This window comes from Canis aureus, chromosome 4 (genome assembly GCF_053574225.1).
Source record: "Canis aureus isolate CA01 chromosome 4, VMU_Caureus_v.1.0, whole genome shotgun sequence".
NCBI classification, from domain to species: Eukaryota; Metazoa; Chordata; class Mammalia; order Carnivora; family Canidae; genus Canis; species Canis aureus.
In genome coordinates this window covers 63,336,245-63,363,353 of record NC_135614.1, presented here as the reverse complement: position 1 = coordinate 63,363,353, position 27,109 = coordinate 63,336,245, and the positions used below count along the sequence as shown (strand labels likewise).

The window sequence follows — 27,109 nt, the reverse complement described above, 5'->3', positions numbered from 1 at the left end:
GAGGACCAGAGGGGGACATGAAAGGGTGGGGGCAAGCAGAGCCTGAGAACACAATAGGTGGCCTTTCTAAACCAGCATCCAGTGAAGAGAGTGTATGGATAGAGCAGAGATGGAAGGCAAGGTGGGAATACAGAGAAAATCTGATGGAAGAATCATGCGCTTTTTACTTCATTTTTTCTGTAAGGAAAGCAAGATGCTAGACAAGGCATATGTTGGAGAGATGCTTCTTGCTGCCTTTTAAATTCTTCAGTTTCACAGAAAGCCACCTTATGAGGAGTTTGTCACAAACAGATGAATCCCCAGGATGAGAGGTCAGAATTCCCAGCTTGCATGAAACAGTAGGTGGAAAGCCAGTTTCTCGGTTAGATTTTAACTTAAAGAGAATGGGGAAGGGGAGGGGAAAGTGATACCCCATCGGAGGCTTCTGGGTCTTACACAGGATCCTTTTCATGTTCCTAAATCAGTTGCAAGGGGGGTGGGGTAGGGTGCCAAAACGCGGGCTCATCAGTCACTCTGTGCATCTGAGCTGGAAAACATTTAACCCTGAGATGCAAATCATTTAATCATGCTGAGTCAGTGGTGACCAAAAGTTGTGAACCCTTGGAAGCCAGGAATTCCCAACATGATGTGATAATGCATTTCACAGCATGGACTTCAGATCTCCAGAACCCAGACTAGGGGAAAAGCAAGGCAGGGAATCTATATTCTCCTAAAGTTTCTGCATAACAAAGACAGATCCTCCCTCCCAAACTCCATGAAAATGGGGGTTCCCAAAGGGCAACTCCCACTTCCCAGTCCCCCTCTACATACTTTTGCCTTTCTGTTTTCACCATTAGGTCATAAGGTTAATGAAAACGCATTCTAAAATTATAAAGAAGATGAAGCCAGGCATGAATAGGAGATTTCCACTCGAGTCTGAATATTCCATCTGGAAGTTAAGAAAACCCATTTGCTTCAAAATCATACAGTTCTTACCACATTTGCCTGGATAGGCCTGAGATGCTGAGGAACTTAATAACTACTAATTGCCAACCTGGGAAACAAAGCTAGGAATGCAGGTTGGATCCCAGCTTAGAAGTGGTGTTGTGAGCTCTCTGTGTAGTCAAATGATGTGTCAGGATAATGTTGCGTTTGGGACCAGATAAAGAGCTGGGATTTAAATTTTTCATCTTCTACCATGAACTTTTTTTCTTTTTCTTTCTCTCTCTTCTTCCATCATGCTATCTTTTTAGTGTTCTTTTTCACTCTTTTTCTCTTTTACACATTACTCTGGTTCTTAAGGATGGACCTGTAGATACACAGCATTTCCTCACATTACTTAAAAATATCTATTTCCTTAGGGCTTTGATGGCCACTGAAGGAAATAGTGCATTGCTCCGGTCACTCCTAGAACATTGCTTTTGTAGCAAATATTATAAGATGAGGTTTTGACTGAAAGGTGACACTTTATATTAACATCTTGACTCTGCTCACTCATTCTGAGGAACGGCTCCAATGAAAGCAAATCGCTGCTGAAGACAAACCAACTGGAAAAGACACTTGCTTTTGCCTTTTTTTTTTTTTTTTTGTCTTTTAAGGTTTTCACAATAGCTTCAAAGGAAATGTGAATTAATCATTTGTTTTGACCCAAGAGCAGCAGAACTTATTTTGAAGACTTAAACAGGCAACACAAATGTAAACAGGAATCTGGGACTCCCAAATGCTAAAGCTTGAAAGGAGTCAGTCTGAAAACATCAATTCTACTCAGCGTTTATTTTCATTTGAAGATAGTGGAAATCATATATAAATCACGGACAATACAAGTTCTTCTCGTCTGGCAATTGTCCACATGAATCTGTTACCCTCTAAGTATAGATACAGATTTTTTTTTTCTTTTTTAATAGAAAGACAGGGCAATATGGCAGTTAATTAGCAACTGATACTATAAACTACAGTAGATACAAAGTTTTGTCATATAAATTAATTGCCATTACAAAAAGGCAACTGCTTTAGCTAAGAAGGTACAAAAACGGGTAACTTCCATAAATATAACAAGAAGCTAAGTGAAGAAATACATAACAGACTGTTTTTCCTATATAATATTTGAATATGCAAACTAAGACACCTGTGGCACTTTACATGAAGGTAGGAATAGACACACACACACACACACACACACACCACCCACCCGCCACCCACCCACACTCGCCAGGCCGAGCCCCCTCCCCGCCCCCCAAGTGGATTTCCCAAACAGGCCAATTCTAGGGTTACAAGGACAGGATGCCGCGGAGGAAGCAGCAAGACGGCGAGCTCCGAACTGCCAGACAAAGAAGGAGCCTTATTGACAGTTGTAAAGCATTAGGCGTCAGACAGAAACTTGTCAAAAACAGCTGTTGTTGGGTACTGATTGATAATGTTTTCATTCTGACGGCTGAGACACTGCAGACAGTAGTGGGTCTGAGGAGAAGCCCATCACTGGCGCACACATGAACACACATACAGACAACGGGAAGTCATTTAACAGATGGCTTAGGAGCACTCAGCCACAGTATCTTAAAAAGACAACAGTCTACATTTAATGAACTTGCAGAGAGAGCAATGCCTAATAATCATTTATTTTTCACAGAAGATGAGCACAACAGAACAAAAATGAAAGCGCGAATTGTGTCACTGGTCATCGGAATGAAAGTTTTGTGCTGCTCACGGATTACACAGTGTAAAAATATTCAGGGATGCTGGAGACAAGATTGAATATGAATCCTCTTGGATCCATTCCATGGGAAAAAAAAAAAAAAGCTTAAAGAAGTGGTCGATGTTTAAAGGTAATGATTTCGTTAAAATCCACCTACAAGATTAAACCACAAAAGCTGTATTTGAGTGATGTGTATCTTCTGGAGAATTACAAGGTATTACATCACCATGTAATACAGCGTGAGTCTGTGGTATTTGAGAACCAGTCTATGCTACCTAAAAATTACAAACATGTTTTTATTGCTCAGGTGAAAGGAGCAGTTTTCTATCATTTGGCCATTTTGTGTTTGAAGTGGCCAGAAGTCTACAAAATGTGCCAAAGAGTATTACATCCATAAACTTCAATATTTGTAGATTATTCTTGTTTTAGAAAAGGTCAAAGGTGCCAAACCTTGGTAAAACTGCATATTTATCTCTACATAATTTTATCATTTAAATTAAATGGAAACAAACAAAAACGAAAAAAGAGTTCCAAAGACTGAATCTAAGCCCTAAAATGATTTGCTGCAGCCCCAGCACATTTTTTAAGGGCACATTGAAACCCCTGAAAATAGAGGTTTATAATAGGAATACTGATAGACCTTTAATTACTCGTTGGAGATAATCAGCGACTCCGTTAAACTCCATTAGCACTTAATGAATGAATATACAGATGATTCTGTCTTTGTTTTCTTTGTCAAATCCATGCCAGCTTAAACCCTAGCCAGTATAAACTATATACTTCATTTGGCTGTTTTTAAAATTTTAATCTATTATTTTAAAAATTATTTTCTTTCTTTCAATCACTTTACGATTTTTAGAAAAAGATATGTCGCAGCTTGACTTTATGCAGGGAAATCTTTCCAAGAAAAAAATACTTGAGGACTTGATGAAATAGTCATCAGTGATGCATGCATTGTGCCTACATTCCCTCTTTTCAAAAACTGAAGTTTTTGCCCTTAAGAGAGGGGAGTGAGACTTCGGATGTAATCAAGGAAATTACACATCTTGTCTTTAAGTCCTTCCACATTAATTTTATCCTGGCAGGATAGTCCTCTCTGATAAGGTGATTCATTGAAATTTTTGGTGCTCATTTTTCTCTTATAATCTATAAGGCCCGTATATATAAAACAAAAACAAAAGCAAAAAAACAAACAAAAAAACCCCTCAAAAATAAAATATGATAAAAAAAATAAAAATCCCAAGAGATCTTGGAAACAATAGACATAAAATGAGGAGCTCCAGTCACATAGTGCTCCCCCACCTCCAAAAACCCAGGGAAAATGAGTCAAGGTTCTGAGTCTCCCTGAGTCCTTCACAAGGGATTTGATTTCTGTGAGCCACGAATTCCATCCATTTTAGCACAGAGTATAGAAGAGCTGCTTAGAACAACAGAAGGAAGAGACATGCGGTGAAGATAATTAGTGGTAAACAGAGAATAAATTCTCTCTCAGTAGTGTGTACTTGACGTTAATGCCGATGATAATTCACCTGATTTACAGAATATTCACTTTAATAGAGAGATGAGAGTCTGAGATAACTAGGAGAAAAGAGACGCTAAAGCCATTAAAGTCTTGATACCAAAATAAAATTAAAATGAGAAACTAACATGATAGGTTCAAGGCCTTTGGGAACCCGTGTTTTTGCCAGATTTCACATTCTTACAGCTTCATGGTCTTTTTCTTCTAACAAATTTATCAGCTGAGAGAAGCTCTCCTTCAGTGCATCCATGTCATCCAGCGAGCAGGGCTGCAGAATCCAGCGTTTTCCACGTGCAAGTGGTTCAAGTTCAAAATATTTTTTGACCTTAAGGGGGGATAAGATAAATATGTTATTAGTTATATCAGAATCTTCCTAATTCCAAAATTTTGAGTGTGACGAAGAAGGGGAATTTCAAGGAGAACTTTTGTGAACTGCGATGCCTAGGACTTTCTAGAACTCCGTCCACAGCTGTTGTTATAATGTGGGTTATATGTTGTGACCCAGGACTGTTTTCTTTAGGGGTGACTGACCTGCTTGCAAGCCATTTCACCCACACACTTATCAGCATGGGAGGTCTGATGAAGTCTAAGAAAGAACTACATGTACAACCACCACACAGGGCAAAGTACACTGCAGACACCAAAAAGATTCAATTCCATCAAAACAACTAGCAGAGCAGCTTTTGCTACATCTCCTTGCTAATTTCTTAAATTGGTGACATCCTAGAGTATGTACTATATCAATTACTCAAAACTGCTTTGACTACCAAACATATACACCACAAAAACTTATCATTTAAATAGTCTTTTCTCTCTCTCTCTCCCTTAAATTTCTAGCATCTAATTTTGAGATTTGAGAAAGCATTTTTTATGAAAGAGGATAGAAACTGAGTATGTGTGTGTGTATGCATATTTAAACTTGTATGCACATACATACATACATACATAAAGTCTCCTGCTTTTTATTTTTCTCCTAGTCCTGAATTTTCAGGGAGGTAAAAATCACCACCTTATAACTAGCATGTGAGTAGAGAATTTAGTATCCTAAAAACCTGTTTGATTAATATCCAGTCACAAGTCATTCTTAGTATAGTGCCTTGGATACTAATAGCATCCAGGATTACCAGCTTGTGATTGTGAAGAAATATCAAATTGTTATGTCTTCCCCAGAAGTGAGGAATCTCAAAGGGTATGATAAAACACAAAGTTCATAAAGCTATCCTCCTGCCCACACTATATCCCACAAGAACAGAACACTGTACTGATAGTCTAGTGAGGTTTACATAACATAAAATATAGTGAATAGCAACATCAGAAGAGCCGTTGTTGGAAGGCATTCTTGGTCAACGAATTTCAGTAAATCCCATGTGCCATAGCAAATTCCAAGGTCTTACCTTAGTCAACACCTGACCTAAAAAAAAAAAGTGCCTCAACCATATGCCATTCTCAGATCGGGTTTTATTTTGCCTCTATCACTGCAAGTACCAGACTATGGCAGAGGTACATCATCCAAAAGTGGCATTAAAATATGTGTACATTTTTTTCATGAGAGCAAGATATATGTAAGAAATACTAAGGTTTTATGCTAATTTAGGAACCACAATTATGCTAACATTTTATAATTCAAATGTGTCTCCGAAGTCCTTCTGTAAATGTCTGCAAAGTAGTAATAAATACTATTACTTTAAAAAGCCTGTGAAAATGGAAGAACTCTTATTAATTTTGATTCTGAGAAGTAACGAAAACCTCATTTCAGATCAGAAAATGGGTATACAACTTCAGAACAGTGTTCACCCGAGGTATTTTACAAATCATGTTATTAAGAGGATTCTCCCTTATGGAAAATGTAAACTCCATTCTTTTAGTTTCTTCTCTCTAGAGCACCGAAAACAATTCCAAGAGAAGCGGTAATTGCTTGTGCAGTAACTAGTACCATACTGGCCCTGCCCCACCAACGGAGGGCTTGCTAGTCAGCAGACCAAGGGAGACCATCAGCCAGCAGGGGGAGAGAAGAGTTGGTGGGGGGTGGGGGGTGGGGAGGACAGTTGGGGAATGTGTCTGAGTCTACAGCTTGATGGAGGAGCTGGCTATCTCTGAAGAGTTTAAAATCAGAGATGTTAGGCTCTTTGCTTCTCCCACAAAGTGGAGCTTCAGACTGCACTACTGAGTGCTTACAATGCAAGGGGGAATCTGGTCAAATCAATAATGCCTCCCACCAAGAGGGGAGGGTCCGTAACATCAAAAATCTGCTCCATGAGGAAAGTTGTACCCTTGCCACATTTCATAACTTCAAATCATTTAATTTTTTATTTTTTTAAAGATTTTATCCATTTATTTGACACACACACAGAACACAAGCAGGGAGAGCAGAAGAGGGAGAGGGAGAAGCAGACTCCCCAATGAGCAGGGAGCCCAACATGGGGCTGGATCCCAGGACCCCCAGATCATGACCTGAGCCAGAGGCAGACATTCGACTGAGCACCCAGGTGTCCCCAAATCATTTTAAGTATTGCCAGTAACTGAGAAGAGGGCTGGTGGCAAGAAATTGAATAATATTAAAATAAAAAAAAGGACTAACACAGTAAGGGCATGTTACTAACAATACTTCCTTTAAACGGTTCACTTAAAAATTCACAGAATTGATCCTGGTGGCATATTAACGTCAAATTTGAAAAGAATGTTAGACTGAAATAATCACAGAATAGAATTTGTGGTATTTTGTAATACGGACCAGACAAAAAAACCCAGTAAGGTTTTAGGTACCCATTTGATTGGTTTCTAGGCAACTGAAAATATAGACTATCGCGTAGGCACACTTGGAAGATAATAAAGATGTCTGAAGGTAGTTTCAGAAGTTGTTCCTGCTGAATATGAAACATGAGGAGGAAATGGAAGGTTCCATTACAGGGTGGTCACCAGATAAAGGAGCCTAATGGTGTTAAGCTGACAAATATGGCTGCGTAACCTGAGATTTTTGGATCTATAACCTAAGTGGGGTATCTTACTCACCCTTCCATACTCCCCCCGACTGGTATCCAAATGATTCCACACCACCCTACATTTATAATATCAATTGTAAAACTAGTCTGGCATTTCAGTGTGTTTCAACCACAGTTGCTGTGGTCTGCCGTTTGCTGCCAGAACATAGCTTCTCATTACCCAGAGTTTCGTGTTTCTAAAAACAAAGCAGATAATACAAGAGAGGAGAAGATGGAGACCTCATGCTCTGACTTGAACTTTTCCAGTTAGGTTAGGATTTTCATTTAGCATATATTTGAGAGAGACAGAATGGGCACGTGCATGCAAGCACACAAAAGTGTGGGGGGAGGGGGGGCGAAAGAGACTCTCAAGCAGACTCTGTGACCACTGCGGAGCCCCACTCGGGGCTTGATCCCACGATCCCAAGACAAGACTTGAGCCAAAACCAAGAATCAGATGCCTAACCGGCTGTGCCACCCAGGTGTGCACCTTCATTTAGTTTTGTTATATTAACTTGAACTTCAAATTTCACCTCCTCTGTATTATGAAGATATAAATTACAGTCACATTTGACTTGTCCACCATGGCTTTTCCTGTCCTTCCATGATGCTGATGTATAATTTTAAAGAATAAGGTGTTTAAGTTTGACCAACATAAATCATATGTTTCAAATACTTAATCAGAGGCTTAAATATTATGCTTCACTGGAAATGGCAGGGATGAGGAGGAGGTGACTGTTTCACATTGGCTCCTGGAGATAGCACTTGGGGCAATGACATCAGAATACAGCTGCTTGGCAACCTGTAGTCAGTTGGCTATTTTCGGTTAGCCACAGAGAGTGGGCATTTGTTAGTGGCCATGTGTCCACCCTAGAGATAGGAAAACAAAGCCACCATAAGTAGCCAACCTATTTTAGATATGTCACCAGAGCCCTCCTTCACTCATGCCACTGTGGGGTGACGTGCATTACTGCATCCCGTGATTCCCACACCACATTTACTGTAAAGTCCTAATAGCACAGAGACATCTTGGCACCATCGCTTTGCTGCTCATGTTTGTAGCAGGTGTGAAACCTGTGAGATTTTTCATGGCACAGGAGACCCCCTCATTGGGTAGTAGATGTCCTTTATGTTTCTTTGAGTAGAAAGAATAATCCTTTCCTACTTAGGACCTCTAACAGGGTTATGTAATGACAGTGATTTCCCTATCTCGCCCTCACTTCACAAGCAAAAATTTTATTTTAATTCTTGCAAACCTGTTGTGACTAAATTTCTGGAAGTCATGTAAATAGCTTTTGAACTGCAATAATAGGTCTTCCCTTTTAAAAGCCTGCAAATCTCATTTTATTTATAAAAATAAACTGCTTGTTTTTCTTATTTTTGTTATTAAAGCATGTAAGTAGTGTGTGCGCAGAGTTGGCCTCATTCTCCTTTAAACACTCTGGGGAGCGGGGGAAAGAACAGTCCAGAAGGGATGACTTAGTGTTTTTATGTGACATAGAGTTACGTTCTAAGCTCAGATACTTATAAACAGTGCTTTGACCCACATGAATGTGTTGTAAGACATTAAAAAGAGGTTTAGGGTGTGTGACAATTCTTTACTGCATGGGACTGTGCTGAGAACCCTAGAATATGTCACCTCTAGTTCTAGGGAACTCAATGCCATTAGCCCCAACCAGTCATTGCTGTAACCAAAAATGCCTCACCCCCTCCCATGTCCAGAATGCCACCTGGGGTGATACCGATGCAGGTATCTCTCGCCCTGTCTGGGGAGATTTAGTTTCTTTTCCCACACATTCACCACCAGAGATAGAAGCTGGATATCTCTTTTGCCCGCACTTCTCTAGATCCCAACCTACACTGGACACATATATTCCCTCTGGGAAAAAACTAGCAGGTTATAACAGACCCTTCCTAACTTGGGGGTGGCTGTGGTGCACTGCGGTAGGATGAAGTTAAGTATAAGGAGCTTTGAAAATGTGGGTCCTAAAAGTTGGCTTCCCCAAACCTCATTTATTCAACCACCACTTCCTGAACAAAACTGGTGAGTGTGGGAAGGTGGCGTGTGTGTGCCTTAAGGAGCCACTTGTGCCACTGCTCCTCTTGCCAATGTACGGGGTTCCACTGATGAGAGCAGAATACCGTAAAACAAAACCCAGAAACAATAGCCCGAAGAGGGAACTGTCCTCATCATTTACATTATAAGATTACAAGCCCTTTGGCCCCTGGCTTTTTAGTGACCATAAAAGTTTAATACTGTACAGTTTACTAAAGGCTTTTTCACTCCTTTATAGCACCCTGATTATACTTCAACTGGAAGAAAAGGAACTGATTCAAATAAAGAGAGAGAGGAGTATTAAGACAATATAAGTCAATCTGAAAAAGATATCTTGGTAGAAGACTGTTCAAAGAACCCTTAGAAATAAAGGCACATTCTTTCTTCATCTCTGGACAAGGAATCAGTCTCATGAAGGAGACAGGCTGACAACTTCAGCTCCTTCAATTCGAAGGCGATCAATCAGCAGGTGAGACAAGACAATAGGGACACTGGATGAAGAATGCAGGCAAAACACAGAGAGCCAGCAGAAAGAGCTGCTGCAGTTGGGGGTCTGGTAGGCCAGCAAGAGCATGATGCAAGAGAACGTGACTCAGTAACTATCTTCATTCAGAGGAGCCATTATGGCTTTCTTGTCATTTTAAATACACAACATGTCCATGGCACGCCTGTATTTTTCAAATAGTTGTATGAATCGTGTTTTTTGAGACAGGTTCATACTGGTTTTGAACTCTCTGGTAAAAGTAGGGTCTAGATGATAAATGTACTCCAGGGCTCCAATTAATAGGATGCTAGGAGAGTCTGAATAAATTGTGAAATTTTGTAGGATACTGTCCATGGCTGTCAAAAAGGGAACAGAACTTGCCTCATCTTCACCTGGGCTCCTTAAACTTTAATCACTAGAGTGGATGCACCTGTTGTGGTACCATGTCACACTGGGGGAAACATGAAACATTTGTATTGAAATGCTGATCAGGTGCCTTCTCTTTCCACCTCCAGGCACAAGGACATCAAAATGCACGAGTCATGAAATTGGCCGGGGTCTGAACTATTTACACCATGGAAATCTGCAAGTGCAACAAACCAAGACTTTCTTCTTTCTAGAGAGTCGGTTGTCAAGCACTTACCAGCATACACAAGTATGTACATCTCACAGGTGAGTTTGCTGAGGGGCCTTCCCGTTTTGTGGTCTTAATTGCAGAAGCTCATGGAGTAGGCTTAACTTGGTAACCTTCACCAAAGTCAGAGAGAACTTTGCCCACACCATGGCTCCAGGATGGGGTCTGGAGATAAAGTGGCATGGCATCATTAAGATTCTTCAGAGTGCATTCTTGGCAGCTTGTTCAAAGAAAGGTTAGTCTAGAGAGAGCAGCACCAGCTGTTCCCCTTTTCATTGTTCTGCTTGCAGGATTTTGAAATCCTTAGAAAAGTACTAAATATGTCATTAAAGGCAGAAATAAATAATACAAGTAAAACCAATTTGCCATAGTCCCGAAGATCTTACAACACAGAACAGATATTGTTTACTTTTTAATGAGTACTAAAAGGGACCAGAAAACACATTAAAATTAACCAACACCACAATATTACTTTGGGAGTGCAGATCTGTAACAGATGACTGATTTCAAGAATGTTAGGTGTAATATGAAAGTGTAGTTATGGTTAAGATCACTTCTTTCTTAAGCAAAGTGCAGCCTGCCTGACCTTGGAATAATTAAAAACCAGACAAATGCCTGCAGGTTATGACCTGTGATCGAGCCTCGCCCTTATGAGAAGTCTTCTTGCCCAATCAGTAATCTCTGATGTGTGGAGAGTGTTATATGCTGTGATAATAGTTACATAAAAACTCAGGCTTCCACTGCACGGGAGAGGTTATTGTGTTCCAGAAGAGCTGAATAAAATGATCCCAGTGCTGTGGCGGTGGGAGCTAGAATCTGAAAAGCATTCCTGTTTTTTGGCTTAATCTGGTACCCTAGAATTACAGAACAAATTACATCTATCTTCTCTTTTCGATATGCCTAGAAGGTTTGTCTCAGTCTCCTATTCAAAAAGCTTGCTTATTGGACAACCACTGTGAGAGGCAGGAATTAGGTATGGATGCTTTCCGTCTTCACAGGCCAATGGAAGATACCCAGCATTCCTGTAGAGCATCTCCTTTATCGCAGGGATTCTATTTGGCCCTCCCGAGCCTGAGGCGACTCCTGTATGCTCAATTGCTCCAACTTCTGCATCCAATGGAAGGTGCCTCCATCCACAAGTGGAAAGAATCGGCTTCTAGATACTCATAGTTTTAATCCAGCTGATGTCTTCCTATCACCTCAAGGAGAAGGCTTAACGTAGAAGAAACTAAAGTAGACGGGACCTTCGTCACAGTAGCCACTGTTGGTTACCTCTCAGCACCCAGGCAAATAAAGTTTTATTGGAACATAGCCATGTTTACTCACTTGTCTATGGTTGCTTTCACCCTACAACAGCAAAGTTGAGTAACTGCCACAGAGACAGTATGTTCCACAAAGCCTAGAATATTTACTGTTTGGCCCTTTACAAAAAAATAAATAAAAAAAAAATTTGCCAATCCCTGGCTAAAGCTGTTTGTAGCTTCCCACTTTGTCCAGCAGGGGTACAAGGAGCCTGGGTGGCTGGACTCACTTGCTAGACCAGCTCTTCCCCACTTTGACTCAGACTCTTGGGGGGCGGTGTGGGGGGCGCCTAGAAGTTGGCTTTTCCCATCTGGCCAGGCTCCATGTATAATTTCAGATACTTTGGATTGTAGTCATAAAGCCGTATTTTTACCCCTCTGTGTTCAGCCTGGGTTTCTTTTATGTGGAGACTTCCTTGCAGCAGCAAGAACTAGCCAGGGCATAGGGTCCACGGCCTGTGTCCTTCAAGGATGGCTCTTAGTGCAGAGCAATCTAGTTATTGTGACTTTGCAGTTTTAAAAAGGAACATACAATTTACTAAATATACAATGTCTAAAACCCAGGTTTTCCTGAAGCTATTATATGCAGTTTAAAAATCTCACCATTCTGTCTATATACCTGTTAAGTTTTAACAATACATTCAGGATATAGTTTAGGTCCTTTTATAAACTTAGTTTAATTAACCATTTTTAAACATTCGAAGACTCCATTTATACATTTAATATATTCAGTCTTCTTTTTCAGCATTTAGACTGTAATAATCAAAATACCCTCAAGCAGCTAAGTCTTTTCTCTTGCTCAGCAAGAGTTCTTAAGCATTTCTTCATTTAAATTTATAAATTCAATGACTCTCAAGCTCTGGTATTTTCTTCTTTTGGAGGGGTAAGATTTATTTATTTGAGAGAGAGAGAGAGAAATAGAGAAATAGCACAAATGCATGAGTGGGAGGGGCAGGAGGAGAGGGAGAAAGAATCCCAAGCAGACTCTGTGCAACATGGGCTTGATCTCACAACTCTGAGACCATGACTTGAGCCGAAACTGAGTCCAACGCACAACTGACTGTGCCACCCAGGGGCCCCTCAAGCTCTGGTTTATTTGTTTGCTTGCTTGCTTCCTTCCTTTAAAAAAATTTTTTTTATTTATTCATGAGAGACACAGAGAAAGAGGCAGAAACATAGGCAAATGGAGAAGCAGACTCCCTGTAGGGAGCCCAGTGAGGGACTTGATCCCAGGACCCCAGGATCACAACCTGAGCCAAAGGCAGATGCTCAACCACTGAGCCCCTCCAGGTGTCCCAAGCTCTGGTACTTTCTAATACTATTTACAAGCTTAACTAAATTCTCATATTTTTTTTAAGATTTATTTTAGAGAGAGAAAGTGTATGAGTGGGGGGAGGGGCAAAGAGAGAGAATCTTCAAGCAGACTCCATGGTGGGCATGGAGCCCCACTCAGGGCTCGATCTTATGACCCATTAGATTAGGACCTGAGCTGAAACCAAGAGTCGGGTACTTAACTGACAACCACCTTGGAGCCCCTCGTATCTTTCTACATAGGAGGCCAATTCTGAAATAATTTACACATTTTAAACAATAATTATAAAGTGAATGTACCAGGTGGACCTAAATGTAATATATACTTGAAATAAAAGTATTACTATTGTAGATTTGGTTATTTTTATACTCTTAATGTTAAATTCTCCAGGGTTAAAAATACTTTCCCTGGAAAGTACTTTCTATCCTAAGGAGACAACTTTCCATCCTAAATGAAATGGGTTATCATTCAACATGTGGTTCCCACCTCATTGAACTTGAGTTGCTTTTCAAACAGAGTTTTTAGGCTGACACGTGACTGGAGTGACAGATGTCCAGGGCAAAATTTTTGGGGTCACTTGTTGCCAAGTTAGGCTCTTTACAAAAATAGTTGCCACAACAAAAAGAACCTCCAGGATGTAAATTATCATTGCCTATATCATGGGTCTCCTCTCAGGAGCAGACATGCCCTCCTAAGATTCTAAAGAATTTCCTTTACCTTGCTTGGATTTTGTATTTCTCTAGCATATACTTTAACATCTTTTCATTCAGCTCTATAGACATTTAATTTTCCTTTATTGAGCTATAATTTGCAGACTGTAAAATCACTCTTTGAAAAATAATACAAGTTAGTGATTTCTAGTATATTCACGGACACCTGCAGTCATCACAGCTATCAAACTTCAGGACATTTTCACCACTTAAAAAAGAAACTCCCCACCCATTAGCAGTCACTCCCCATTTGTCCTCTCTCTCAGCCCTCGGCACTCACTAATTTCCTTTCTGTCTCTAGGATTTGCCTGTTCTGCACATTTCATATAAATGGAATTATATAGTACATGGCCTTTAGTGTCTGGTTTCTCTCATTTAGCATAAAGTTTTCAAAGTTCATCCATGTTGTGGCATCTGTGAGTACTTCTTATGGCCGAAAGATATTCCATTGTATGGACATACCACATTTTGTTTTTGCCATATTCATCTGTCGATGGACATTTGGGCTGTTTCCACTTTTTGGCTATTATGAATTCCACTATATGAGCCACTACTTTCTCCCTCAAACAGGCTTTATAAATAATCATCACATAAATTAATGAGTTAGGATATCAAGATTCAATGGGCATGAAGCATCTTCACAAGTCTGGGCTGAACTCTTGTCACTCAGATTTTTTTTTTTAATTTTTATTTATTTATGATAGTCACAGAGAGAGAGAGAGAGAGAGAGGCAGAGACACAGGCAGAGGGAGAAGCAGGCTCCATGCACCGGGAGCCTGATGTGGGATTCGATCCCGGGTCTCCAGGATCGCGCCCTGGGCCAAAGGCAGGCGCCAAACCGCTGCGCTACCCAGGGATCCCCTCTTGTCACTCAGATTTATGAGGATAGCCTCATTTCACTTAGGAAATTCAAAGATTTGGATAATTATTCTTAATTTTTTCATATCTAAGAGACCTCAGTTCTCTGAAGGCACAGACAATGAAAAAAATTTTGTATTTTCTGAGATACCCAAAAGAATGCCAGACACAGAGAGGATACTCATTATCTTTAAACGAATCTAAAGAGCTGAAACTATAACGATAAGGGCAACAAAGTATGTACTGTATTTCAGCTCAGATTTAAATGTTAGTAAAGGAAGGAAACTGAAGAAGTTGCCACTCCTTTTAATTAAGCAGGCCAAGATTTCATGCAGGAGGTGGGATTTCATGAATAGTTTCAAAACCGGAGGTCTAATTGGTTTAAACTCTATCATACATATGCCTACAGGCAGCTGCAATGAATTGTTTTGCAAACAGAAAAGTAAGTAACCTCTCATGGAAAATAGACCCACTCCAGAAATCTCAAGACCCAAAGGACACATATGTTTTGAGCTATTCCTTTAATCTGTGTCCAAACAAAGCATCTAATTCTTATCTTAGAGAATGGAAAGCACTGACATATGCAAAAAGAGAAGCATCAGTACACTTGTCTTCGCATGCAGGTGCAGGCATCAGACTTTTCAATAACATCTATAACACGGTCATTAATTACAGAGGCAGTCAGGTTTCGACAGCATATCATTTTCCTTTGCCCTCCTCTCTTTCCCTTCTGTAATCAATTCTATTCCACTCCTTCAAAAGAGCATTCATTTCTGGTACCAACACTTTTAGGGTGTTAGACTTGATTCTAAGTACCTTCCATGTTTGTGACAGTACTTGGTTATGATTTTACCTTTATTACAAAACAGCAAACATTGTAAATAGGCAGAAATTTATTTATGAAAATTTTTTTCCTGGCAATAGAATATGGCTGCTTAAACAATTCTATCTATACATATGAGAGCTAGTCAAGTATGTACTAGACAGGAAGGAGAGTTAATGAGTGAAAGCCCCAAACACATCAGAGACAACCAATTAGCTTGTCTGAAACACAGGCTTGTAAAGCTATCAGTAACTTATAAAATGGTCTGCTACACACGAGTAAAATGTTGTTTAAATGGCTTGCTTAACTAGATGCATTCACCATGAAATTGATTCTTTTAAGGTTATCTTTTTAAACTTAATCCTCATTAACTGTGCATATTGAAATGGCTGGCTGGGTGGGAGGGTGGGTAGATATCTTGGTATCGTAAAGTGCAGTTTGAAAATATGAATTCCATACTTTTTGAGGTGAAGAGGTATCAGGGAAGAAAACCCATCAATTACCAACAGTTGTGTCAGCCTCAGTAACTGAAAAGGATCAACACGCTTAGATTATTCCTCCTCTGCCTTGCTAAATGCTTAGCTTGGGATTGGTAGATGTGCTCCGAGGACCTTCCAGTGCTCAGAATGCATGCTTTTGTGTTATGGAGCTGCACCAGTTTTCACTACAGACGGTGATTCTGTGAAGTGGCATGAGAGAGAGAGAAGACCTGGAGCCTGGCAGTCTTCAAATCCAACATTTGCCTCCCAGGGATCAGCTTTCATCCCCCAAAGACTTACTTTACCCAAACATTTGAGGTAACTTGATGTTAGTTGACATACAGACGACAATTGCTATACTATTTCATATTTTGAGTTTTCTTGAAACACTATTGTATATTCTGAAATTGTTTTTTGGCTGTATCTCATATTCAGCTTGTTTTCTGTTATACAAGGCTCCATGCCATGAATACACTTTCATCGGCTGTGACCTAATCAGACAGCCAGAAGAGCATGCTTTGATTTTGACAGAACTCTTCTTTCTGCTTATTCAATGTTGGTACCATTCACAAAACCACTCTGAGTTGGTCAACTCAAGGGATTCTTTGACTTAACAAAATACTAGGAAAAAATAAGTTGAAACAATGGTTAAAGCTTGTTAAAAACACAAATATCTGTTAAAAAGTTTATATATATTCTAGCTTATTTGGCTTTGGTAATGGACTATATATCCTCTATCTCAGTCTTGTAGCTGGGAGGTCTGGGAAAGCAACAGTGGTAATAACAAAACAAAATATTAATATATGGAACCCAAATAAACATGTTTAATAGTGGCCTTGTGGTACTATGGCAGCACTCTGTCGTAACAACGACAACATTTAGACGTTGGGGCAGATTCAAATTCCTGGGCCTTAAACAGGAGACAAATATGGCAAGCCACGCGTTGCTGAGCCGCCAATGGAGGGTGCCAATGGCCCTGTCCAGATGCAGAGATATTCAAGGGATGTTCCTGTCAGCAGTTTGTCCTCTGGCTCCAGCAAGGAGCCACCATGGAAACACTGGGAGGAAAAGGAAAAACAGGAAGGCGTGGAGAGACAGGGGAAAAGGCAGAAAAAATTGACAGCCACCTCAATAACACATCTGAGCAAGGGGAACAGGTAACAAATGGCCTTCGAACAAACAGCCATGTTGTTAGTCACAGAGAGAGAATTTCTTTTCCTACTGGCAATACGGCCAGGAGCCTAATATCCTGGCAACTGAGAAATATGAGCTTGGAAAGAGGCTTGCAGGCAGTCTGAGGAAAGAAAAGCTGAGTGGTAATCCGTCCTGGGGAATTTTAGCCAAAAAAACCCACACAGGACTAGTTGAACTCAGAATAAAGCCCATGAAAGACAAGTCTGGAGAACATTACAATCAGACATAAAGAGAACACCAGAAATGAAGGTTCCAAAAGCCACTGACTGGATTTAGCACAGCACTGTTAGCGCGGCCTTGTGTCCTAGTGGTCAAACTGGGACTAGTCCAAAACACTAGTTCTCAACAGAGGGGAAAGGTGACCACACCCCTCAGGGGACATTTGGCAACGTCTGGAGATACTTCTGGTTGTCACAGTGGGGGTGGGGCGGGGTGTTTGCTGCAGGCATCTTGTGGGTAAGGGTCAGGGATGCTGCTGGACATCCTGCAATGCACTGCCCTCCCAACCCTCAACAAAAAACTATCTAGCCTGAAACGTCAACAATGCTGAAGTTGAGAAACAGTTCTGAACTGATCTTTTAAAGCAAAAATCAAAGAACAAAAGCCCTGTTAATGATTCAATATATGGTTTCTGACCACAAATCATCAGGCTCTCCCTCCCCAGAATCAGGAGGAGATTGAGGAACTGGATTGCAAAAGTGGACCAGGAACTGTGTTAGAGAGCACCATAGGTCTATAGTACAACTCTCTGTCCTCTCTTCTTGCTCAAAGTGGAAATCAATTGATCTTGGTGGGGACAAGTCACAGCATTTAACTGGGCTGAAACAAATGCACCAAATAAATAGCCGTCTGTCCCTCCTTCTACTGTTACTACTCACTCACTGTTTCAGGTCCCGGGGACACAAGGGTGAACCTAAGTCCCAGATCTCACCGAGCTTGATTGGAAGAGACCAGCAGGTATCAAGCAGGGACAGCAGTGACTCAGTGAAGTCTGATGGAATAAGCGCCATGAAAAACGAGAAGGCACCGTGGCAATAACAACATTTGCCACATTGCTGATCTAATAGACGGACTAAGGGCATGATATAAATTAAATATCAAGCCGTTGCAGGTAAGGACAAATCTGTAGCTGGTTTCAAAACAAAATTTCATACAGTTACAATAAAGGCTCCTTCAATTAACCTCTACTTAATCACCTAGGTTTAACTGACTCTTCATTGCCCCGGTGCAAGATAATGACGGACGTTGCCTGCACAGACTGCCCATGCCCTGTGGGTACAGGCCCCGGGTGGAGCTGGCCGCTCACCTGATGCTCACACCGGGGCACTGCTGTCTGGCACGTCTGCTCACTTCTGCTGCCGACTGGTTTCCTAATTCTCATGGAGGCAACACATTTGTTACTATCATCAAGTCATTTAATTAAAAATGGCATCAACGGGGATCCCTGGGTGGTGCAGTGGTTTAGCGCCTGCCTTTGGCCCAAGGCGCGATCCAGGAGACCCGGGATTGAATCCCACGTCGGGCTCCCGGTGCGTGGAGCCTGCTTCTCCCTCTGCTTATGTCTCTGCCTCTCTCTCTTTCTCTCTCTCTCTCTGTGACTATCATAAATAAATAAAAATAAAAAAAATGGCATCAACGGATGAAATAGGAAGTTGAGAAGAGAATTTCTATTTCTCTGAAAAGTTATGTGGAATGTGTTCAAAGAGGCCAATGAAGGTAAGTCACTAAAAACAAGCTGTTGTCAAATCAGATTTAGGCGAGACGACTATCAAGAGCAATCGAGGCAGGTGAAAGTGTGAATTGCTTCCCACGTGTCCTTAACTTACCGTTTTACTTTATCTTATGGTTCTATCTTAAAGAAACAGGAAGTGAAAATCATAGCATAGGTAGTGGCTGTATTTTGTGCATTAAATATGATACAGAACCCTGATCAGTGGCTTCGTACTCACTGAAAAGTTACTGGCCCAATATAAAAAGATTAGTATCATTTATATATTTTAAGTTAAATTATTTTAACTACCAGTTAGTATCTACCAGTTCAGATTGGGTCATATAAGGGGGGCTTCTAAGAATTTCAAATCCCACTTTTTATTCTGTCTGAATCGAACGCCTTCTCAGGGGGATGTCATTAACACCTACTTTAGTCGGAAGTTGAGAGTGTTACATAAAACCATGTCCACTGTCAAAATCAATACTAGTGTCTCTCACCTCAAATCCTTTTGTGAAAGAAAAGTAGAGTATAAATAAAAAAAACCCCACTGAAGTCCATATTGATACCCACACCCCTGCGGTCTCAAGTAGAGAGAGTCACTATTCAGGTCTATGAATGTACATTATGGTCAAAACTGGATACGTTGTTCTTAAACACAGTATCCTTTAACAAAACAAATGTTACATTATTTTGAATGTATTTGTAAAATATTTTCTAAATAGAACTTACTCCCATTTTCTAGACTCAGAAACAGGTACAGAATTATAGCGTACTTTTGTTAGCTGATGCCCTGGATTCCTATTTCCTGCATTTAGAGCTCTCTAAGGGACGAGCAATGTTAGCGCTCTGAAGACAAGTCTTATTTTACTTTGAAGTTCTCTGTTTCTTTACACCTTTATCACACATCTATGAGCAAGACGGCAATTCTACCATAGTACTTTAAAATAAAAATCACAGGATGCCAAGACCAGACAAACGATGGCTTGGGCTGTTTTTAATTATATGTATCAATAATAAAATAAAACGATGCCCATAACGGCATCTACCTCTGTGTGCCACAAATTAATTTTTTTAGTGAATGAATTACCTGATACCCTGTCTTTATCATGTTTAACATAAGAGGATTTAGACTTCAGAGCCCGTGAACAGCATTTGTAAATTTTAGGTGTGAGTTCATGACATCTCCTCTTTCACACAGAAAGATGTGGTTCTGGAGAAAACAAGGATCAGGGAAAGAAATTCCTGCCTATTGGACTCCAGCTTCTCACCCAAGACATATGACACACATCACCTGGGCACTTCTTAGCAAGTTAAATGCAGCACACGGTTTTCATAAAACATTGGGGCGAGCTGAAATCTCTCACAGCTGCTAAAATATTTGAATCCTGATTTCTTTTTTGAAGTTACAGACACCAAGTACGTAGTAACCTGGTCACAGGTTGACCTGCTTTTCGGTGCTGTCAGAAGGGACAAGATGATGTGATAAACTGTGGGGACGTCTGGGATGACCCACGGGCTGCAAGGCTTGGCTCAGTAACCAAGAGCATTGTGTTCCGGAGAGTGCGCCTGGTTCTGACGTGACCACTGACCCTGTGGGGCACAAAGACATAGGATACTTCCCTTACAAGCCGAGGAGAGAGAAGGAAATGGAACAAGCGTGAACCACATGATGGGCAGAAGTTCTGAACATGAGATTGAGATGGGAGTGAACTGGACTAGCTGTTGTCTCTCTTGTTCTCTTTTTAAACTAAGTTATTAAAGCCAAGGACTTATTTAAAACACTGAAAGATGTAATTTATTAACTACCACTCATGGAAGAACTGAACTGTTCCCTAAATGAGCAAATCATTCTATTCTCACAGGCAAGAATCTGGAATGGCTTGCATAAGTATCTTAATGGTTTTTAGATTCTTCTGAAATATAAATTAGACTCTTACAGCTCGGGTTTAAGGGACTCATTTGCGCTGTATCATAGATGTATAAAAATACTCCTATATCTGCACAAAGCATAAAAAAAGCTCTCTGGAAAATCATGCACCCCTTGCACACCCAATATCCCCTCCCCGTTCCCCCCAACCCCCAGAATCCTTCCCATCTGCCAGCTGGGTTTCATTTTAAGAATTTCACACTGAATATAAAGTGCTATTTTGACCATGTGGCTCCAGAAATGTGAATTTATAGTCTATTCAGATCGTACGCCAATGATTGACAGAGAGGGGATTAACCAACTGGATGAGATGAAGCCGCTGCCTCTTCCTTCAGGTTGCTTTACGTTTCCAGGAAAGGATGGTCACCCTCACACTGCTTCATTGAGGCTGGCAAGAAGTCATCTCCTAGCAAGGCACTTGCTTTTCACTTTTCTAATAGATGTCCGCTCTATCTTGGAGCTCCACTGGCCCCCTGCTCCCCACCCCCACCCCCCAGCCTTGTTCCCACATTCCATCCATTTCTCCACATGTAAAATGAGAACACTAAAGCTTGCTTCCTTAGACCTCTCTTGCAACAATGTTCATTTAAGGACACATAACACATATTTATAATTACTGGTCTTCAGATCTAAGAGTCAAATTTTGGAAAGTATGTTGTGTGTATCTGGTTTTCTTGGGTAAGGGCTAGCAATGCCTAACAGCTTACACATGGGAAAGACTCCTTGCATGTAGTATTTCAGAGATTGTTGGCAAGTCTTGGCCATCTAGAAATGTTTCAAATACCATTGCTATTTAAGCTTTTCCAAAAGTAGTTCTGTTTTTTCAACAGTGATCCATCTTGTTTCACACTTATCATCCTCAAGTATTGTCTTAGGCATAAAAGTATAACTATATATTCAGATTTTCTAAATCTTTCTTTTTGCAACTTTAGGATCATGCTGTGTTCTTAGGACTCTGTTCACTAAATGCACAATAAGTAACACTATAAAACGGATTACAGATTACTTGTTTAACAGAAAATCAAGGAAAGGGTACATAAGCGATGAATTACAAGAAGGGTGTATAGAATGTATTTAGATCTGATACTGTGATCCTGAAGCCAGTCTCAAAATGAATGAACATCTCTATGCTTCTATTACACATACACGTACATTGACCTCAGAAGTCGATCGACATCCTCAGAAAAGTACAAGCTTATGGCATCCTGTCAAGTTTGGTCCTGTTCAGAACAGGAAAGACTCTGTGCAAGATGGGGGCTTTAGTTTCTAGGTTATTCAAGAGAGGTAACAATGCTTTGCTCCCTTCCCTCAAGACAAGACAAGACAAAACAAACAAGAACACTATAGAACATAGATTATAATTAAGGGAAAATTTCTCATACTTGCCAGCATAATAAGTACATCTCCATTAAAAACAAACAAACAAACCCACCAGTCTTATACATTTAACTTTTAGATACACTATCTGAACAGTTAAGGAAGTCATTTGAGAGGAAAATATGGACAGAGCCACATCAAACTGGTAACAACGAATGGTAACATGGGGTGGGAGTGGGGAGAAGGGAATAAAGATTTTAACTTTTTCTTAATATGCTTCTGAATTATTGGACTTGAAATAATAAGCTCCTATTAAAACACTAATAGAAACATATATATGAACAACTCCAAGAGCAGAAAGGGCATTTTAAGGAAGAAACTAAAAATACACCTCTAGGTAGAGACACATAAAAGGATGTAACCTGCCTCACAGCAGAGGCTCAATAAACATGCGCTAAATGAATGGGAAAAAACGGTTGCCAACAACGATTAGCCTCCTGTGGTACCCTCTACTTAATTTATAAGAGTGCCCCCACCTCAGGAAGGTGGGTAGCCTTCCAAGCAGAGAAGATCACCACTCAGGATTCTTAACTGTCACAAATAAAAATCTGCTACTCTCTGACGAGGCTGCAAAGTTCATCTGTGCATTTTCCAGTCAGTAGTATCAGGACTTCAGGTCTGGGGCAAGAAATAAAACCTGCTACAGTCTGCTCTCCCTCAGACCCCGTTCAGAAAGATTGCTCACAGGCCATCCGCCTTCCTTTACAGGGTGTTTGATGACACTTGAATGAAGCTCAAGGACAGCCTGCAGAAGGCTATAACATCTCTTCACTACATTTTAATACTACATTGTTAATGTCAGCACAAGAAAAAGCCACAAAAAAATTGAGAGCTACATTTACCATAAAAATGTTGTCATGGATTACTCATTAATTCATTCTATATCTCTTGCAGAAAAAGTCTTTTAGAACTGTGGAAAACAGTTCTTCCCTGTTGAAGACATAACCTCCTCTTTTCCAATAACGAAAAATACATCACAGATCATGACTCCTCCCACCTTTTTATTTTTCAGAAACACAGCGCTGAATATGAAATCAAATGGCAGCAGTGATTTAACCCATAGGGTTGATGTTATTCTAGTCTCCTCTTCTTTGTCCTGATCTCCTGCTTTAATTTATTATTATTCTCATGTGAGTCACTTTAAATTCTTTGTGGACAGAAGCAGTGTGACTACACAGACAAATGAAAATAAAGGAACATCTCCATCTGGAGTGAATAATAACATTCCATCTCTTTGCTTGGCATTATTACTTAACAGAACACACCAAGCTTCATTGAAAGTCACTAGGTCTTGAGTCATTCTTACTATTTTAGGGGTTCTTAAAAGTGCTTGTCAACACTATTACCAAGGAGTATGGACTCCGATTTTTCAGAATTGTCTTGTATAAGAAACCTCAGCTGAAGTTAATTCATTTTAAGAATGGATTTTATGTACCACAGGAGGAAGAAATTCTTCAGTAGATCAAATCCCTTAAAGAGAAATCCAAGGGATTGTTCGTTTTACTGTATAAAACACAAGATACTTAAAACATAATTTTCCAGATTTTTTTCTCTCTTTTTTAAAGGTGGTGCTAGTAGTGCTCACATAGAATTATTTTCCCCCTGTGGTGTTTCTGGGCGATGGGATTGTAACTGCACTGTCCAGCTCTTATTATCTTCTATGCCAGATATCAGATGTCATGTGGCATTTTATATGCCACGTGATCACCCCTAACAACACCCTCCAAAATAATCTCCCGGGGAGGGCGGGGGAGGGGAGGTGCAGGCGGAATCTAAAATCAGCAAAGTTAAGTTATCTTTAGCCACAGGACTTTGGCCAAACTCTGTGAGAGAAATAAAATCTTGCCTTTCTTCCTCTTTTTCCACCTTCCTTTCTAGTAATTCCTTTCTGCAATCCTAGGAACCCCAGGTCTCTGTATATCTTACTATGTGTCAGGTGCTCTTTAAAAATTTGTAAAAATATATTACCTCATTAACTCTTATGTCAACACACTAGGAAGGTACTATTAGGACATTGAAGCTTGGAAAGGTTAAGTAGTGTGTCTAGGCAATGGGGGCAGGATGTAATGGTGGGAGTCTGGCATAGCAGAACCGTGCTGTCTCTTAGCACCGTGCACATGAAGCCAGCACCACCAATGAGGTGGGGCTGCACGAAAGACCAGTGGACAATAAAAGGAAATGAAATCCAACAGAGTGTAACTTCAGGCACTTCTAGTAGGGCTGGGATAAGAGCTGGTTGCAGGGCCTCCCGACATTCCTTAAAAATCAGGCCATGTAGATAGTCTTCCAAACATACAGATCCTTGGGTCCCCAATTTACTAGCTAAACTGGGCGTATAGTCACTCCTTAAATCCATCCTGCCCTTCCCATAGATAAGCCCTTTGCTCAAGGCATGCCATTCTCCTAGAAGGTCCTCTGCTCTGTGTCCATGTGGGTGGTAGCATAGTGTAATAGTGTGCTGGGCTAGAGCCACAAATGCCTAGGTTTACATCTCTGCTTTACCACTTACTAGGTGTTTGACTTTGCGTAAGTTTCTTAAATGTTCTAGGCCCAAGTTTCCGTAGTTGGGAAATGAGGGTAATAATAATTTTAGTAAGAATAATACCTCCCTCACAGTGATGTAAAGCATTCAAAAGTGTGCCTGGCGCTATTTCATGCCCACCACCACCACCACGCAGATTCTGAGTTACTTGTGCTTAATACCCAACTCAAATGCCTTTCTTTCAAGATTCTCCTTCTGAGATCCTGTAGTCCCCTTGGTTTTATCATTCCAATGGTATTTACCCTGTATCCCTGCAAGTATTCACATGGTCTTGAAGTGCGATTATTTATATATATGTTTATAAACAACCTCTCCCCTGATGAAATCATAATCCCAGAAGTTTAGACTAAACATAAACTTCTTCTTTTTCCTTATCTCCTTCTCTTCCCTTCTGCTGAGTGTTTTAATCAGTTTATTATTCATATATACCAGAGAATGGATAGAACAAGGAAATGGGAGAGAAATGAGAACACACACACACACACACACACACACACACACACACACAATTTATAATTCCATTTTAGATCATTAAATTTAAATCTACCAACATTCTCCATTTCCTTCTTGGAGCAAAGCTTGCCAGGGCTGTAAAGAAGGTTGAATATGGTCTTTGTCCTCCCAGGACTCACAGTCTAGAGCAGGTGAAAAGATATGCCTCTAACTACACTGCCTGAATCCCAACACTACTTAAACCTATGTCTCAAAGTGCTTGCTCCCTCTCCAAATACACCAGGTTTGAATTTTCACACCTTGGGGCTACTACTTACTTAACTCATCCATTCTGGGACCTCCCTCCCCTTTTCTGGTCACCCCTTTTCTTTGTTTTTGAGGTCCCCTCCCCGAAGAATTGACTGCTCCCTCAGATGTATATTCATTCATTCATTCATTCATCAGTTCAGTATTTGTTAAGGTCTTCATCTTCCCTGCTACAGTACACATTCTCTAAAGCAGATCCCATCACTCATTTTGGTGAAACCCGCATCAGGAGTAGGGTTTGATATGGGGCAGATGCTCAGGGCGCCCTCTTTGCCCTTGCCTCCTGGGCAGAGATGTTGGAGCAAGGAACTGCCCAAAAGGAACTGCTGGAGAAAGGAGAACCACCAATACTTGCTAAAACAGGGCAGCCAGGATTGTCTGTAGTTTTCATTTATTCATTTGATAGAGAGGGGGCTCTATTACATGCTAGGCACTGTGCCACGGGGCAGAGAGACAAACAAGATGGGGTACAGGGAGAGAAAGGCACTAACTATGCGGTGTGCCCACATGTGTAAAAATGGCAGCATGGACAGAGAGGAGGGTGTGGGGTTTACTTGTCTTGACAGCTGCTAACTCATTTGAGAGTTCATCATATTTATAAATTATGAGAAAATGATATCAAGGACCTTTACAATTACAGTCCTCATGTCTAGCATTAAACAATGTCTACATATTTTATTTTGCAGGTAATATGCTTGATGGTATTTTTGATAGGTCCTACTTTTATGACCCAATCAATCAGAGATCTCTATTTTAGCTGCTACACTATTCATTTATTTTAGTCATTATGGTTCACTTACTGCTTCCCAATTCAGCCTCTCCTATTCCAAGGAGAAATTCTAAGACTTAATCATTAAAAAACAAAACAAACAAACAAAAAAACCCCGAAAAATATTTATCTAAGAGAACACCTTAAACGGGGCTATATATAGGTAAAGAGTCAAAATGCAACACAGAAACGAAAATAGAAAATTAGGTTCCAGAACATAGTATTGTTTTGTTTTTTTTTTTCCCAGAAAGTTTTTACTATGACAGAAGTGGATGATATGTCTTTTAAGGTATTTGTACTAAGCCTGCCCAGCAAATACACAGCTAACCTAGAATGTTCTGACAAAAACCTAAAGGTACAGGGGATCTCATATGAAGGCAGGAAAAGGCTATATGACCCAACATAATTTCCTCCAAAGGCTGTTAACATCACAAAGAGTCACAAAGCATTACACTGAGCAAATTAAGGTCATTTAGGAAATGCATGTAGCCCAACATCTGATGTCTTACCATTTCGTTTTGCTCTGCACATCAAAGGGATGGTGTACCTCTAACTCAAGCTTCTGATATTCAGTAATTGCCCATTCATATTTATATGAAGGAGACTACTATAAAAGATAGCCATAAAGCTTCAGTTTGCTCTGGATTGAACATCTAAGGGAAGACAACAGTTTCATTTTCTTTTCTTTCTGGGGAACAAAAGCATCAGATAGGAAAACCTGTCCCTTTGGAAAAGGCCAGCCATTTGTTCTCTAGGAGGCCCCTGAAAGCAAGCAGATAAGGGAAAGTGGATATCTGGATTTGTCTGAGAAAAGCCTTTTCGGTCCAACTGTAGCAACTTATTTGAGAGCTGTAAGTCATTAAATGTGTCTCTGATATCACTTCACGTATGAAGATTAGTGGAACATACCAAGAGATTGAATCATCAAACAACTCTCTTAGGAATTTCAACATAGCTGATTTGATACAGAATTACTCCAAAGGCCCAAGCCTGCGTAGGATCCTG

The 27,109-nt window shown here is 40.4% G+C and overlaps 1 protein-coding gene and 1 long non-coding RNA gene across 3 annotated transcripts in view; one reads left to right on the top strand and one right to left on the bottom strand.

Moving 5' to 3' along the window:
• Window positions 1-1,733: 1,733 nt before the first annotated feature.
• ARL15 (ARF like GTPase 15) overlaps window positions 1,734-27,109 on the bottom strand; it is a 397,557-nt gene continuing 372,181 nt past the window's right edge. For both annotated transcript variants that reach the window (XM_077895994.1, XM_077895995.1), the window contains one exon: window positions 1,734-4,515. In XM_077895994.1, the coding sequence (XP_077752120.1) occupies window positions 4,363-4,515 (153 nt within the window). In that variant the 3' untranslated portion in view covers window positions 1,734-4,362. The remainder of the gene's footprint in view (window positions 4,516-27,109) is intronic.
• LOC144311912 (uncharacterized) lies at window positions 9,361-11,649 on the top strand. Its single transcript, XR_013377391.1, has 3 exons — window positions 9,361-9,693; window positions 10,224-10,380; window positions 11,341-11,649. It is a non-coding gene; the product is annotated as an uncharacterized LOC144311912 (long non-coding RNA).